The 16,502-nt window shown below is 26.2% G+C and overlaps 1 protein-coding gene across 1 annotated transcript in view; it reads left to right on the top strand.

The window, feature by feature from the left end:
- The window catches only part of LOC132940311 (rap guanine nucleotide exchange factor 4), a 211,006-nt gene that overhangs the window by 142,610 nt on the left and 51,894 nt on the right, over window positions 1–16,502 (top strand). Inside the window, exon 4 of the mRNA XM_061007832.1 lies at window positions 9,249–9,386. Coding sequence (XP_060863815.1) covers window positions 9,249–9,386 — 138 coding nt within the window. The remainder of the gene's footprint in view (window positions 1–9,248; window positions 9,387–16,502) is intronic.

Genomic DNA, 16,502 nt, shown 5'->3' with positions numbered 1-16,502 from the left:
CATTACGTTTCCATATTCACAATAAAGGATTATTTTGCACCAATAAATTTGAAAATAAAATACATATAGTATTTCAAAATTGAATAATATAAATCCGTTGTTCGTTATTATTAGGTATTTACATTAATCAACACGCACTGGAATTGTGTTTGTAGACAAGTTTATTGTTCAGTTTCATTTCACACAAAGCATGTAAAATGATTTCAATAGAAAATCAGATACGATTTCTTGTCAAGAATTATTATTGTGATCGGTTCTGTGCTTCACCAAATCAATAATTGTGGCAAAAACCAACCCCAGTGGTTCGTTTTATTTTTATATCTATTATATTATGTTTTTGTATGAAACCGTAAAAAAAAACACACGCACTATAAATTATTACTCGTTGATTTATACGTGTATTACCATATATTATTTATAATAATGATTGATTTTATTTCGTCAGCGATCTTAATCTTGCAAAACAAAAATAACCTTTTTTTTTATATAACTTTAAAGATACATTGTATATTAGGCTACCTATATAGTATATTATGTTACATAAATCGTGTCACGCAGGACACCTACCGAAAATAATCATTACACTCGTATCGGAAAATCCGTTGACGTATATACCTACACGTTTTATCCCACGCATACGATTATTATAATATATTATATTATGGCCTATTATAGGTCTCGTTGTTCACTTCGCATTCGCATTATTCGACTATTACGCAGGTAATTTATAAACAACCCATGTTTACGGACGTCTGTGTTTGTTTGGCACCCTTTCGATCCCTTCTCGTGTATGCGAGACGCTAAAAAAGGCATTTCATCATTTTGTTTTTTCTCTCCGAACATTTTTTTACGATGCAACGCCTCCGCACACGCGATCGTCATTCTTATAACTCCGACACGCGTGTTGGCGTGTTATAGCGGTTATGTTTTTTTCGGTTTTGATACCTATATGGCTATATCCAGGCTTATAACATTATAATAATACGCAGACAAGCCCAGGTTAAGTCCTCTAAACTCGAGAGGCATGGGTGAAAACCCGCGCCTGGTCACGGACCGTCATCGATAAATAAAAACAAAAAATACAGTGCACATTGACACTGTTACTAAATGTTATTATAATATTATAGCATTGGTGTAAACTATTAAAACTACCTAATATTTCTAAACGATATTATAAAGTAATTGAATAAACTGTTAAATATCAAAATTAAACCGAAATAATTGTAAGTGTGTGTAATATTATAGGTTACATAATAAATGTCTAAGTGTATTGGTGTTAAAAAATAAGAACTAAAGCTGATCCGTTACAATTAGTTGTTACCTATACGAATTTACATTTTTCCAGACGAATGGAGTAGATAAATTGTATAGTGTATATGGTTTACCAAGTTTTTGTGCGGTAGGTATACCGATATATCGTCACCCCGGTCATCTAAAAATTGAATAGTTATAAGTTATAAATATTATAGTTATAACTTATAACTATAATATTATCAACTATACTTGTTCGTTATTTGATTTCAATATATTTAACATTTATTCGGGATGATTGAACGATCAACGAAGTTATGTATCGTTGGTAGTGTAAGTATCATAATTTAAATTACCGATGAAGTATACATTTACTGCGAATATGTTTTAAAAATGATTCGTTTTTTTTATTTGAAATTATACAGCACTGTATGAATACAAAAAGATAATGGATTGAATCATTTAAAAATTAGTTTTGTGAGCTATACGATTTTGTATAAACAGAGTGAATGTGGACAGTCTCATTAAACTTTGAAACGATTTGCCAATAAATCATTTGCCTACTTATACTCTGTGAAAATCAAAATAATAGACAGTTGACTCTGCATACATTGTTGTTTTCTTTTGATTTCTTTGTGTAGTTAAAAACATTTGTTTGTTTCATTTATAATATCTATATACAAACATAATAATAAAGGTGTTCGAACATAAAATCTGGGTATAAAATAATATTGTTTATAAATATATTGATATTCATGTTATAAACAATAATATTATTGTTTTTCGTAAGAATTGAAGGATAAAAATGTATTTAATACAGTGTCAAAATGGTGGAACTATAGTAATTCAATAACAATTTAGAGTGCTCTAGAAGAAATTGTTCAAATTATTTTGAAGTTACTAACATTATGTTGGTTTTTTTTGGAAGTTAAGCTATTTGATTACAGGGTTGGTACTATGATGGAACTTTGACAGTAAATAATTTCTTAAAATAATGTACTTTCAAAAACAAATAAAAAGAGGTATACCTCTGATATACCTCTGATATACCTAAGAAATAATAATCGTATTAAATATTTAAATATGTACACATAAAATAATAAATTAATAAATTAAATGTACAAAATATATTAAAAATATAATAAATTATAAAAAAATAAAAAAAACTTTAACGTATTTGTGAAACGTTAATAAACATCAAAATAAATCCATATTATAATAAACGGTTCAATATTATGTACGACCCTCTTGAATACAACTTGTATAATCTGAGCTTAGCAAAATATATTTAACAAAAATATGTTTAGTAATTATTTGTTTATTTTATGAAGATCTTATAAAGAAGCACAACAATTTTTTCAATTATTATTTTTATTTTTTATTTTTACTAAAAATATTTTTAAAGATTACTGGGCCGCGCCACTAAGATAACTCATGGGATTTATATATGATCATTACATTTATTAACTACTTAATATAGATTATCATTAATTTTTCTACTACAAGTTAAAAACCTTCGTAGGTAAAACTATTAAAAAAATAAAGAATACAATTTACAGCACACGGATTCCACAATATTTTTACTTAAATAAATCTACGCATTTATACTACTGCGCACAAAATATTTTTTCAAACATTATAGTGTCACGTTCGAATTCAAAATAATAATTTTCCCCATTAATCTGAACCAGAACGAGAATAAAAATTGGCCAATATTGAAAAGCTCTGAACTTTTATATTCTGAACAAAGGATGGAATGTACTGCTTTTATAATAATGTTCTTTTTTATATTTATGATATTTCACTGTGAACACATTTTTGGTAAAAGAAGTAATCAATAAGTTGTATGCGGCAACTTTTAACATATAGAGAATCTTTAATACATTCAACATGGTACTTTGAACATTTTATTCTTTGATTTTCCGAAACATTGTCTAAACAAAAAGAAATGTTACTGTCAACGACAAACATGGTATTTAATATTTTATGACAAGAAGCAACAATTTAAACAACCCAATTAAAAAAATATATATATATATCTATTCGTATATTAAAATTAACTTATATGTTTAAAAATATTTAATTTTCTTCCTTGATTGTGACTCAGAAAATGCTTTAATTATATATACTATTAAAATGTGTAGTAGAGGATAGATTACTTTCGACATTTAAGATGACTAACAGGATAAATGTTATATTAAGCTAATGTGGTAAATGATAATATTACATTTTATAAATTACAGTAACAAATAACAAAATATAAAAATATAATATTAACCTCAGTATATCAGTCAATGGAGTTATAAAAGGATTAAAACAATAACATTTTTTTTTTAATATAGGTGCTATTTCAAAATCATCAGTCCGGAGTAACAGCCATAAATAAAGCCATGGCCCCTTCGATTATTTAGAAAAAAAATTCAAAAAATTAAAGTTCAGAATTGTTTTTAGAATAAAAGATTTATCACACTATAATATTATATTTATGTTCACCATTTTAAAAAAATAAAAAAAATTTTGGCGATCATTAACTCGTTAGTATTTGTGTGACCCAGCAAGTAGTGCAGTAAACTGTGAATATTATAATTTAAAAGATATTCCAGTTAGTTAATAATTAGATTCGTGATTTATATAATTAAATATAACAAACAGTATAATATGTTTCTGGTTGTTGAACACTAAAACGAGTATGAACAACTATAATAACACTTAATATTTGTAAATAAAATTAGAACATTTTTGAATAAATTAATAAATTATTGCAATGCATTTGAAAAAACTTTTATTCGAGGGATTAAATTAGAATTCAAGAGTTTTTCAAAATAATTATTGTCATGAAATATACAACGCCAAATCAATGTGTCATATTATTTTCTCAAAGTTATATCGATTAATCTAGTGTCAACCTATACCTATTTTTATTCGCTTAATCGCTTTTCGGTTTATTTTACTCGCAACTATTCGGGGCGTATGTCAAAAACGTTTTTTAAAGATAGATATGGGCCGGATGTTAATGGACTGAGTAATATTGCTGCAAATTCTTGAAATTCACTCGCAATTTAATCAATGGGTTTTGAGTTTGCGGTATTGGACAGAATTTCAGTAATTTGTTACAGAAATGATAAAATATAATGTGTTATTACTTATTATAGTACACAAAATGAATACACTTAAACAAAATATAATTTCATGAAGAGATCATTTTAAAATTAAATAATATATTGTTCGGGAGGAAAAAAATGTGCAATCAAAATTGTTCTTCATTTGTAATATTCTGTCACTTTTGAATCTAATTATGTGGCTGGAACTTCAGTTCATCAGCTCCATTGTCACGTTCAGCACGTCATGTCACGCGTTGGTCACCCCAATCAATGAAAACTCCAATTAGTTTCACTCGCTATTATACCACAATGTAAACCATCTCAACAACCCAGTAATTTTATTGTTTTATATATATACACATAATATATAATGTCTGTTGATTTATTATTTCTAAAAATATGTATCATGTCCTTAAAAGACGATGATTTATGTCTTGAATACAGCTCTCATTTCAATAGCTGTTTGAAAAAATTTACATTTATTTATATTGTATTAATTATTGTGTTATTGATGAGCATCCAAATTGAAGTTACCACTATAATACAATTAAATACTTTCACACAAGTTCATCAAATTATTCATTTACTTTTAGTCTCGTTTGTTTACTATTTTACAATTGTACGCAGGACCACAGGTCTAGCTGAATTATTTTGATGAACATTTTATTGAAATTCATGTTTTAAACTACCTATTGAAATAAATAAGCCGCCTAAAATTTTACGACATGGCTTAAATTTACATTCATTGAATTGATGATTGACAATTCACAGATTGGCCACACATTTTTCGGAATATTTTAAACGTGCAAAATGTAAATACAAAAGTCTTATCTACCTCCCTCTGATCAGAATCTACAAAATACTATAAATGTTCTCTAATAAAATATATTTTATAATAATGGTAATTTTTTGGGATATACAACAACTTTTGAGTTTGTTCATAGTATTAGAATTTTAAACTTGTTGAGTACCTACCTCATTAATCTCTTTACAGAGGTTTCGTTTTTATTTTTAAAAGTTATATTAACCATGACCATAACATTTAGAAAGTAATTTAACTAATTTAACGCGTAAATAACGATTTTGCGAGTTTTTCGTTTTTGTAATTATAAACTTCGTTTGGATGGTCGGTTTTAGATTTACTTTTGCTATTATTGTTCAACGAAAATGCACAATAATATGCTTCAGTCAAAGCATTGTTGTTCAAAATCAGAACATAACAGCTAGTGAGACCACAACAAAACGTGTAAAATAAATTGATGCAAAATTAAATTATAGTTTATTATTATTATAATCGTTCTGTGTTAAATGATATATGAGTAAACATTATCCGTTATTGATATCATCATTATCATACGTTAAACATTTTATTCAAACAAACGCTGAAAGTTTAAAATTGTAATTATCCATTGTTGTCTTGATGTTTGTACACAATCAATTTTTGTACATACTTACACCCCACTGGGTTTAATTCGCTTTTCATCATGATCGTATCCATTATATTTAACATTAAAATTTTTTTTTTATATAATTCGTCAAATTTCATAATATCAATAATCCGCACATATTAATATATCATTCATATTGTACTTCATGAAATGCTGAGATATCAGCAAAGACGATGGCTTGGGAATAATCACAATTTTAACTATTTGTGGTCACACATACAACTAAATAGCTATACGCTATCATACAGTGAATAGTATATACACATGCTGTTAATTACAATATTCTGACTTTTTAACAACAATAGGTTGATCACAATTCGCAATTATTATTGAATTAAACGACAATGGCAAATTAATATAATAATTATACTATCGATACATTGAATACAAAGAGTAAACGTTAATTAATATTCAATATAACATGTGCAATTATATTATGTTGCAGTTATATGTATTATGAATATTAAAATAATTTTTTATGTGCAGCAATATAATTACATCCTAAAAGTTAGTTTTATTTTATAATGCATATAATATCATTAGATGCTAATTATTAATATTTATGATAGCTAATACGAAATATTTGAATACTAGTAAAATTAAAAATCTAGAAAACTACTCAAGTATCGTCCAATAGGTATCTAACTTATTTACATTTCATTGATTTTCAAAGCTGATCATTTTTAACAAAATATTAAAATTATACGAATGCGTGCTTATTTTTTTGAAAAACTTATTAAAAATGTTAATGAAATATTTAATTCACCTTTATAGCTTTATATCAATTGTTAATTGAATTGATATGGTATACCTTATTCGAACGGTAATCCTTAATTGGATCTTGAAATGCAATTTTACAATGAAAAAATACGCAACAGACGGGTTTTTGGGAAATTTTAACTATATTATCTCAATTAACCAAATAAGCTTTAAGTTTTAGTACGACTACTTTCATACCCCTTCCTTGATGGCTATAAAAAATGTACAATTCCACATTCAATTTTAATTCAGCATTTATACCTACTCAAATTAAAATATTTTCACTTTGATTAAGCCAATTTTCATATAGCTCTTCATTAATTATGTAACTTATATATAGTATCGCAAACTTTTAAGCTTATACAAATCATAGCTTAAATCACTTTTGGGTTTTAAATTAAGTTTTAATTTGTAGTCTGTAATTAAAAAAAAAATAATTTATGATATTGTGATTTATTTTTAATCATTCACTGTACCTACTATAAATTAAAATATCGGCGCTTTCAATATATATATTCTTTAATCTAACACAAATAATTAATACAATTTTAAAAAAGGTAAATATAATTTAAAATTACGTAAGGTAAAAATTTCAAACTATTAGATAATAAATTATTATATTAATTAATTAATTGTTGTAATAGGAATTTACTATAGGTACCAAAAAAAAAAAAAAAGCTCATTATTTTAAAGTTCTTATTATTTTAGTTTATATTCGTACAGAACACTATTTTAACTGTAAGACTCTTCAAATCATGTAAAAGAGTTATCGTTTTAGATCTCTTGCAATCTTTAAATATCATCATTTGTTTTATAATAATGTATTTTTACGGTTATATTTAGTTTTTACTAACTAAAATTATAAACTTTGGTTATTATATATATGTGTAATGTTATAAAAGTATGTGACACTTAGCTTGGAGTTAAATATGAAATAATTAAATAAATAATAAAGTAAAAAAGTAAATTATAAAATAAATGCTAGACGGTTATTATTTTAAAAGGTTTCAGTTGAAATAATTGCATTTTTCGATATTATGATGAAAACACGAAACATACTCATATACATATAGACATTATATCTCAATGCAATCGATGACACATCCGTTTTATGCGAAGTTAAAATAGTTAGAATTGCATTATTCGAAACTCAAAAAGTTTTGGTCTGGCAAATATTTATAATACGCGCCCCCTACGCATTGGAATTGAAAGGGGTTAAAAACCATGCAATAATTTATTATTTCATTATACATTTTTTTAACACGTAGTTGCCTTAATAATGGTTCAAATATTATAAAATTACATGTAACATTATTTGCTCGATAGGTAGAGAGGTTGAGATTATAACAGCATGTGTTAATAATATTGTATTGAATACTTTTTATTTAAATATATATAATAGTATATTTATTTTAACAATTCAATTTAATTTTAAAGCTACAAGCTTAATTTCCTTGATAACCATTACCATTTTATAAAGAAGGAAAAAAAATCAGACATATAGAAACGATGAAAAAATATCTTTAAAACATAAATATATTATAATACTTTGTACAGCAGTGAAAGACAAATTAATCAAATCTCGTTTCCAAAGGTATTTGAATGAATTTCAATTAAAAAAAAAATATTAATAATAATAATACCACGTAAATTAGATCAATTAATAATCGTAAGACATTGGATTACATTTTTAAATTGTACAAGCTTAGACAGTTAATTTATGTTCAGAATAATGTTTAAAAAATCTGTTTGTTATATGTTTATACATTTTATGAATTGTATTATGATTCTATGCAAATATAAAATAATATACCTACAGCACGTATTTAGAAAAAAAGTTTAGCTATCAGCCAAGTAACAATTCCGGTGTACCTATATTGGGCGTTCCATATACATTTTTGGTTTTAATACTAAAAAAATCACATTTTTGTATAATTTGCTTATGCTTTCAGTGTTCATCCAAACTTATTCTATATTGGTTTAGTCATAAATTATAATATAGAAGTAATTATTGGTTTAATTTTTCAGATACAGATAGTATTAATTCGTATAAATAAACATTAACCATCAATATTATATATTATTATTGAGTGATATGGTATGAACAATTTAAAAATAGCAATAATATAACACTTAATGGGTAAATCTATAAAAATCATAATTCTCATATCTTTATTTTAAATATACATATAAATAAAGATTTTATCAAAATATTAATTTAAATATAAAATACATCGTAGATTTTAAATCTTATTAAAAACATACAAAAGCAATACTATCAAATATATACATAATGTGCTGTCAACTTTTACAAAAATAAATACAAAACTAATAAACAAATTCATAAAGTTTGCTTATTATAATTAATTTTGATATTTTGATTGTATTTGGTCTTACTTAGATTTTCTTTACAGTTACAATAGGTAATCATTATTATAAAATATAATGTAATATAGGTAGTACGTATTGAAATAATAATTCAGTAAAATACTAAAATTTGCTGAAATTTGCTTGTAATTGCTGAATTTAAAATAAAAATAATAATCAAGGCAAAAGCTCATGCATTGTTCATAATATACTAAATAAATGAACTCATAATAATGTAGTATCCATTGTGTACAGTAAAAATGTAGGTATCTTTCACTGGGTACATTAGGTAATGAATAATAACATTCCGTGTTTCTTCCAGGCCGTTGTCAGTCTGGACGTCGGTGCGACTTTCGGCGAATCAATAGTCCATGACTTGCCCAGAGACATGACAGTGTGCACGAAGACTACATGTGAGCTGCTCAGAATACACCAGAATGACTTTAAAAAGATTTGGGACGTAAGTGACACATTCAAAAAAATAATTAATCGCCCATAAAATTTTTCCTTCCGTAACACGGCGCATCGTATAGGCAATTGTGGTACTGCGTTGCTGTTTTTAATTTTTTGTGTATTTGAAAATATTAAATATTTTGAGGAATTATTTTTTTGTTTTAACCATAGTTTATTGTTTTAACATAATAATTTTTCAACTGATGTTTTTTTTTTTCGAATTTGAAATTAGCAAAATACAAACTACTTTGAATGTTTTATAAAAAAAATTGCATCAAAGCGCGTATTTTGTTTAAAAATGGGCTTTTAGTACTAATTTCTAAGAATCACGTACCATGATTGGTAAAGATAGATTATTATTAAGCTTATTAAACTCGTTAAAAATGTTAAACTTATTTTGTCCTTGGAATTATACGTGAAGTAAAAAATAATGCCTGTGGGTTGGTAAAGTTTGTTTTTTACGTAGATAATCAGAATAATAATTTATAATGCACAGTAAACTTATTAATAAATCAAAGTGCGAATGGTTATTTGAATACGCTGTTTAGTAATAATTAACCACAAACAAAATAGTTTTATTGTATACCAACCAAAACACGGAACATATATGGAACAATAGTAAAGGGATTAAACAAATCTGTTGTTTTGGGTTATATAAACATAATAACCTAACCTATAGAAAATACCGTAAATATTATATATATATACATATTTTTTTTTTTACACTATCGTTTACTTTTCACCAGGTATTATAATTTTACAAGTCAACACTCCATGAATATAAATGCACTTTTTAAAATTTATGTATATATTTATATAATCTCCCTGCGTCTTAAGACACGGAACATGCATATTACATTATTATTGTAAACAACAGTGATAAAAATAATAAATAGGTAACATCTTTCAATTTGACGACGAAAACTGTTTTTGCGGCGCATTCTAGGTACGTGGTCTCACCCAGGGACGCCTATTATGACGAACAACGCACATCGTCAATCATATTTTGCTATAAGCTCGTTCGTTTGTCTACACTCGTGATTCTCTGCTACACCGCATTAATATAGATGTTCTTTAAAATCGTATGGAACGTAGCGATATTCAAGATCTATATCGCTTGCCATGCCAAACGTAACTTTTTCCTGAAGTCCTACAAATATTCCTCATTGTATTTAAAATTCAAATTTGATGTATCGAACTGTAATAAAATAATATAAAGTATTCGTTGTATGCTTTCGATTCGTGGCGTTTATACGAATAAAATAATAAACGTTGCTGTAGATAAGACATGCCCAGAAAAAAAACCATTTGAAGAGATCAGTCCCTCAGCTAGGACCTGTTTTAGGCGTTACGTTCGGAACAAATTTAATTTTCAAACTCAAAGAAGAAATGTTTGTATTGCAATCGACGAAATTTCTGATATTTCCGATAGTGCTCAATTATTAATGTTTATTCGAGGAATTTATTTGAATTTTAATGTTTTCGAAGAATTCGTTGAACTAAATAATATTATGTAGTACGAAAGGAAGTGTAGTATTATGTAGTACTACGGAAAAATACTTTTTTATTAACATTGACAAAACATTTAAAAAGTTTGATTTGAATTATAAAAAAACTAACCAGTATTACTACTCACGGTGACAGAAATATGAGAGGAATTACTTAAGGTTTATTGGGTGAATAAATGCAAAAATGGTGGAATAAGGAAAAAAAGGACCTATATGATATTTCGTTTGATTCTACATCGAGTGGCATTACATTGCAAAGTTTGAGCAAGAATATATGTAATGAATATGGGTGCGTACGAGTTGATTCCCGGGTCATTAAGAGGTACGTAGTAGTTGGATTCCCGGGTCATCAAGAGGTATATACGAGTTGATTCCCTGGTCATATATAATATATTATTTTCAATATTTAGTCAAATATTCAGCCAGCCTATTAGCCTAGCCCAAGAAACACCACTAGTAGGTTGGCTGACAAGTTTCTCAAAAATGTTGTTCTTTTTAGTTTTTTCATATTTTGTATTTTTTCAAAACACTTTTCCCATTGACATTGACGATGTTAATCTAATTTTCTGATTGGAATCATAGAGCTGCAAAACAAAGATTTTCTTAAAACTACTTCTAAAGAAATTAATAACCTAAAAATAGATTATTCAAGTCTTTTCGAAATAGATTTTAAAGGGAGTAAAAGTTTTGCTAAAAATATATGATTATTACTACTTTCGGTACCACATATATTTGTAAGCAGGCATTTACACTAATTAAATATCAAAAAAAATAAATATAATTCCCAATTAAGCGACGAACACTATTCAATTAAGTTTTACAAATATCAACATCCAATAAAATATTAAGAGATACAAACAAATTAGCGGAAAATACTCAAAATACCATATGAGAAAAGTAGAAAAGAAGTAAATATTTGTATACTTTTTTCACTATAGAATTAATTTTGTTTGTTCAAAAGCAATTATAATTATACAAGTATTTTTATTTTTAATTTTCAAATTTTTCTCTATTATTATATTAATTTATTCAAAATTAGTTAATAAGGACAACCAAGCAACGGAACTCATAATAATAATATTCATGATATCAATACATGTATTAGTATTCGAACGTTAAAATTGCATTTTTAATACTAAACGTATATTTTAAGTTTTAATGCAGCGCTCAATGAAAAACTGATAAAAAAAATATGGTCCACGTAGATAAAAAGATTGGTGACATCTGATTTATAGGTACGAATATAGAAGGTACGTTATGACAACACCCAAAGTTGGGAATTTATATTTTGTAACGAAATGTATTCGAGGTAACTTATTTTTTTGTTACTTACACGGAAGTTCAGAATTTCAATTTTTAATACCTGCAGATACTAGGATGAAGTATCATATAATATTTTTAGGTATGGCATACGCATATAATATTTAGACTTTGAATATTATTTAATATAAAAATATAGGTACAATATTCATATAATTGTATAAAATATATGTATCTACATAACTTTAAATCGTTGCCAAAAACTATACGTTTTTCGTTATACCCAAATTCACCAAGATCGAAAAGTCGAGGATATCTATCTAATATGGTTTAATAGTGTGTATAAACTATAAAGGCAAAAATAATAATACGAATAATATATAAATTCATAATTTTCAAACCTACAAAATGTTTAATAAGTCATACGTATTGTAAACAAATTAAGAAAACGTCATAATTTTAGACGATTTAATGCATAGCCATTTAGACTGTTGGGAGAATATAAATGTGAAATATATTTTTTTTTATGGAACGTTTATTGCGTACGAGCTTGGTCTCCTTATCTCTAGTTTTCTGAAGACTATAATATATTATCTAAGGATATTAGACACAAATACAAACATATTATTACTATTTAGTTTAAACATGATATTATTAATAACAATAATCACGATAGACTGTCTAGTGTCTATCAATAACAGTCAACAACATAAAACCGGGGCGACAACAATTCAGCACCAAGCATAAAATATTAGTTTAAAAACTAGTGACAAAAAAATATATTGTGGTTAACAATTCGTTACAAAATAGTTACATCAAAGTTTTTTTTTTCTTTTCGAACTAATATTTCAAACTCAGGGATCTGGCGTGACGTAGTTGAATATATATCTGATTTGTATAAATATTTTTTAAAGTTGAAGTTAAGTACCTATTGAAATATAAGTTTTAAAGTTTCGTCAATAAAGGGGTAGTGTAGTGTACCTGTGTACTTACAAGTGAAAACACATGCAAACACAGTGAGAAACCATGTTGAAACACCTACGTAAACGCGACCGTTTCTTTTTAGTTATTATAAAACCTTTTTATGAGTATAAAAAAAATAAAAATGTGTGCTTGTTAAGGTATTATTGCTGCTATATTATATTAGAATGTTACCGATTACTTTACAAAATCCACGAAAATCTATTACATTTGCCAATAATATTATAATTTTTCGTAAGAAATAAAACTTTTCATAAGTCAATAATCTAACAATGTTCATTATGACGCATGCATTAAAGTTATACTATTATGTTCATAATATATTTAACTACGTAGGTATATCATTAGTACATATTTGTATTATTACATATTGTTAATAATATCCTCCTCGTCTGATCCATAATCATAGAATTTCAAGAGAAAAATATTTAAAATCGGTTGAATTACGGTTTTGTTTTTACGTGAATTTTAACATTTACCAGACTTGATATTAAAGTCTAATAGGATCATAATATGGTATTGTAAGTGCTCACAGTCTGATTGAACAAAAGTATATTTGTCTTTACTTCTTACTGACATAAATAAATCTTTTAAATAAAATATTATGATCGTAGTAAGTCGTAATATATAGAATTTTTATCTCAAGCCTTAGTAGCGTTATTATTGTAATTAAATGTATCACACACAAATTCTATAGATTAATGTGTTCCATTCAAATTTCAAATAACCTATTTGTAGTTTTATGGAACCAACAATATCGTAACAACTAATTTCAGCAATAAGACGTACGTTTTATATTTTCGTGATTTATTGAAAAAAGTTATATAAAAAATGTGTGACTGCAATTTTAGATTCTGATCGTATTATTCCGTAGGTATACATATTATATGTATTTTTATCACGAACCTCTTCACACAGTTATACAATACCTAGTTTGGTATTGATTTATAAGTTGATAGCAATATTGCAATTGTGACATATTACGATGTAATATTATAATTTATTATAATGTCAAAAATTAGTTCGGCATATCGTAACAATAAATTACTCATAGCAGTACCTATAAATAAAATAAATTAGAAAATGTTCTCAGGAATATAGACTGACATCCCATCTTCGCATTGAATCATTTTTCGTATGCAATGGTTTATATTACGTTTATTTGTATTTATTGTATTTATCGAATTCAATTTTAACATACCTACTCCATTTCTTCAGCGACCTACTCAATGACAAAGTACACTTGAAACATTCAAAAACTTCCCTGGTTATTTTATAATTTATATAATTTAAACTTGTGATTATTCCTTAACCATGGCACATTAGTTCTCATATTTTATTATATTCAACTATTTTAAATCTACGACAAACACTGAAATAATTTTAATCTAGCATTATGCTTATTAGATTTGTTTACGCTATTATAGTAGAAATCATGTATTTTGATTTCATCTTGCCATTACCTATTAATATTTTAATGTAATTTAAATTTTTTTAACCATTGTATTTGATATAATATTAATTTAAATCTTAACTGTTATAGTAAATAACAATAAAACGAACAAGAAATTCCAATAGATAACTTCGATAAAGATGAAATCAGAAAAACTGAACAACGCATTAGTTTTCTAATTAGCTTACCAAACACCGTGGCCAACAATCTCGTGACAATTTATAACGGTAAATTGACTGCATGCAAATGTATTGCTGGTGAATATTTATAATATATTATGATAATGGTTATGTATTTCCACGATGATAAAACAGTATAGTATAATAAAGATAATGCACACGTCACACGCGCTATTATCCTCTGCAGAAGAATAATAGTTCAGTCCAATGACAGTTTATCTTGTGTTGTGACAAAAACAGAGTTTGAAAACGTCGGATGTTAGCCGACCGTGTGAAGAGCGAAAGTGAATATTTTAGTTGATTTATTATCATATACCTATACCGTATTGAAGAATATAGACCGAACGAAAATCGATTTAACTGATACATGCACGAATGACAGTATACATTATATTATATTTAACAATTTCGCATCTCGCATTCAAAACAGATAGGTATAAGTGTATAACACATATTATTATTATTATTATTATTATTGTACTCGACATAATCTTTAACTGACAGTCGACTTATTGCAGACATAGGTTTTTTTTTTTAAAAGACATGTTTGAGTTTTGTTTAGTCCGAATAACAATATCAATTCGTTTTGAGGAGTAAGGACTGAAAATTCAAGATTTATTTTGTATTTTTCACCTGTAAAATGTATAACATACTACTTATATAATGTGCCCAACATGTTGTACTTCAATAAAAACTGCTTTAACATATTATACATGATAATTTTAAAATATTTTTAAAAACGATCGTCCAAATGAAAATGAAATAAATTAAATTGATATGTTGAGAAACTAAACCATTCTTTATTTTATAACCACGCTTAATTTAAGTTTTTGAAGATTGCCCTATTTAGATGACTTAAAAATAAACGAGAAAGTATTTGTCTTGTATTATTTCTGAGAATGGCTTTTCCTGAAATTACAATCTTAGCCTCGTTCCAACTATAATATGGAAATGGATAATAAGTCCCTATAACAAAAATAAATACGAGATAAGTAGATAACCATATGATAATAGAACAATATATTAATATCACTGGGAATCTAACCAAATGCTAAACTATACCCTAAACCAAAGAAAATATATTTTAAGGATTATGGAAAACAGCTGAAAATATGAAAATATAGGTATTATCTATCCCTCTCCACAATTTACACGTACGAAATCTAACTTAATATATTCATTTTATATCACTATAAATTTAAAAATGGTGGATTTGACTCGATTTTCAATCCTACTATATTTCTTATTTTCCTAAAAAAAATCGTACATCAATATTTACAGTGTAAGCATATTAGTACGCATACTAAACATTCAATATAATATTATATTGTATTAGAATAATAACGTAAATGTATTTTATTTCATTGTTCTTACCGTAGACATTTTTTTTAAAAATAATATTGTTACAATATACTATATATAATGTATTTAAAATAGTCATTGTATATAAACCAACAGGTGGCATATATACACTATATTGTTGTTGGTTGTTTTGTGCATTGATCTAACCTAAGCAATTTCGGATAAATACAAAACATTAATTATTAGAATACAATTAATTATTCAGTTATAAACTGCAATTTTTCTAACATGTGCTTGAATAATAACTTTGTCTTTAACTTTCAATATTATTATTTTATTCCGTTTGCAGTTATTATTTTTATAACAAACATTCTTCGTGAAATCTAATAGGTACGTCGGTAAAGAATGTTTTCAGCAGAAATATTTCAAATTAAATAACA

The sequence above is a fragment of the Metopolophium dirhodum genome, chromosome 3 (genome assembly GCF_019925205.1).
Source record: "Metopolophium dirhodum isolate CAU chromosome 3, ASM1992520v1, whole genome shotgun sequence".
Taxonomy (NCBI): Eukaryota; Metazoa; Arthropoda; class Insecta; order Hemiptera; family Aphididae; genus Metopolophium; species Metopolophium dirhodum.
Note: the sequence above shows the minus strand (reverse complement) of the source record. Positions and strands in the feature narration are given on the sequence as shown.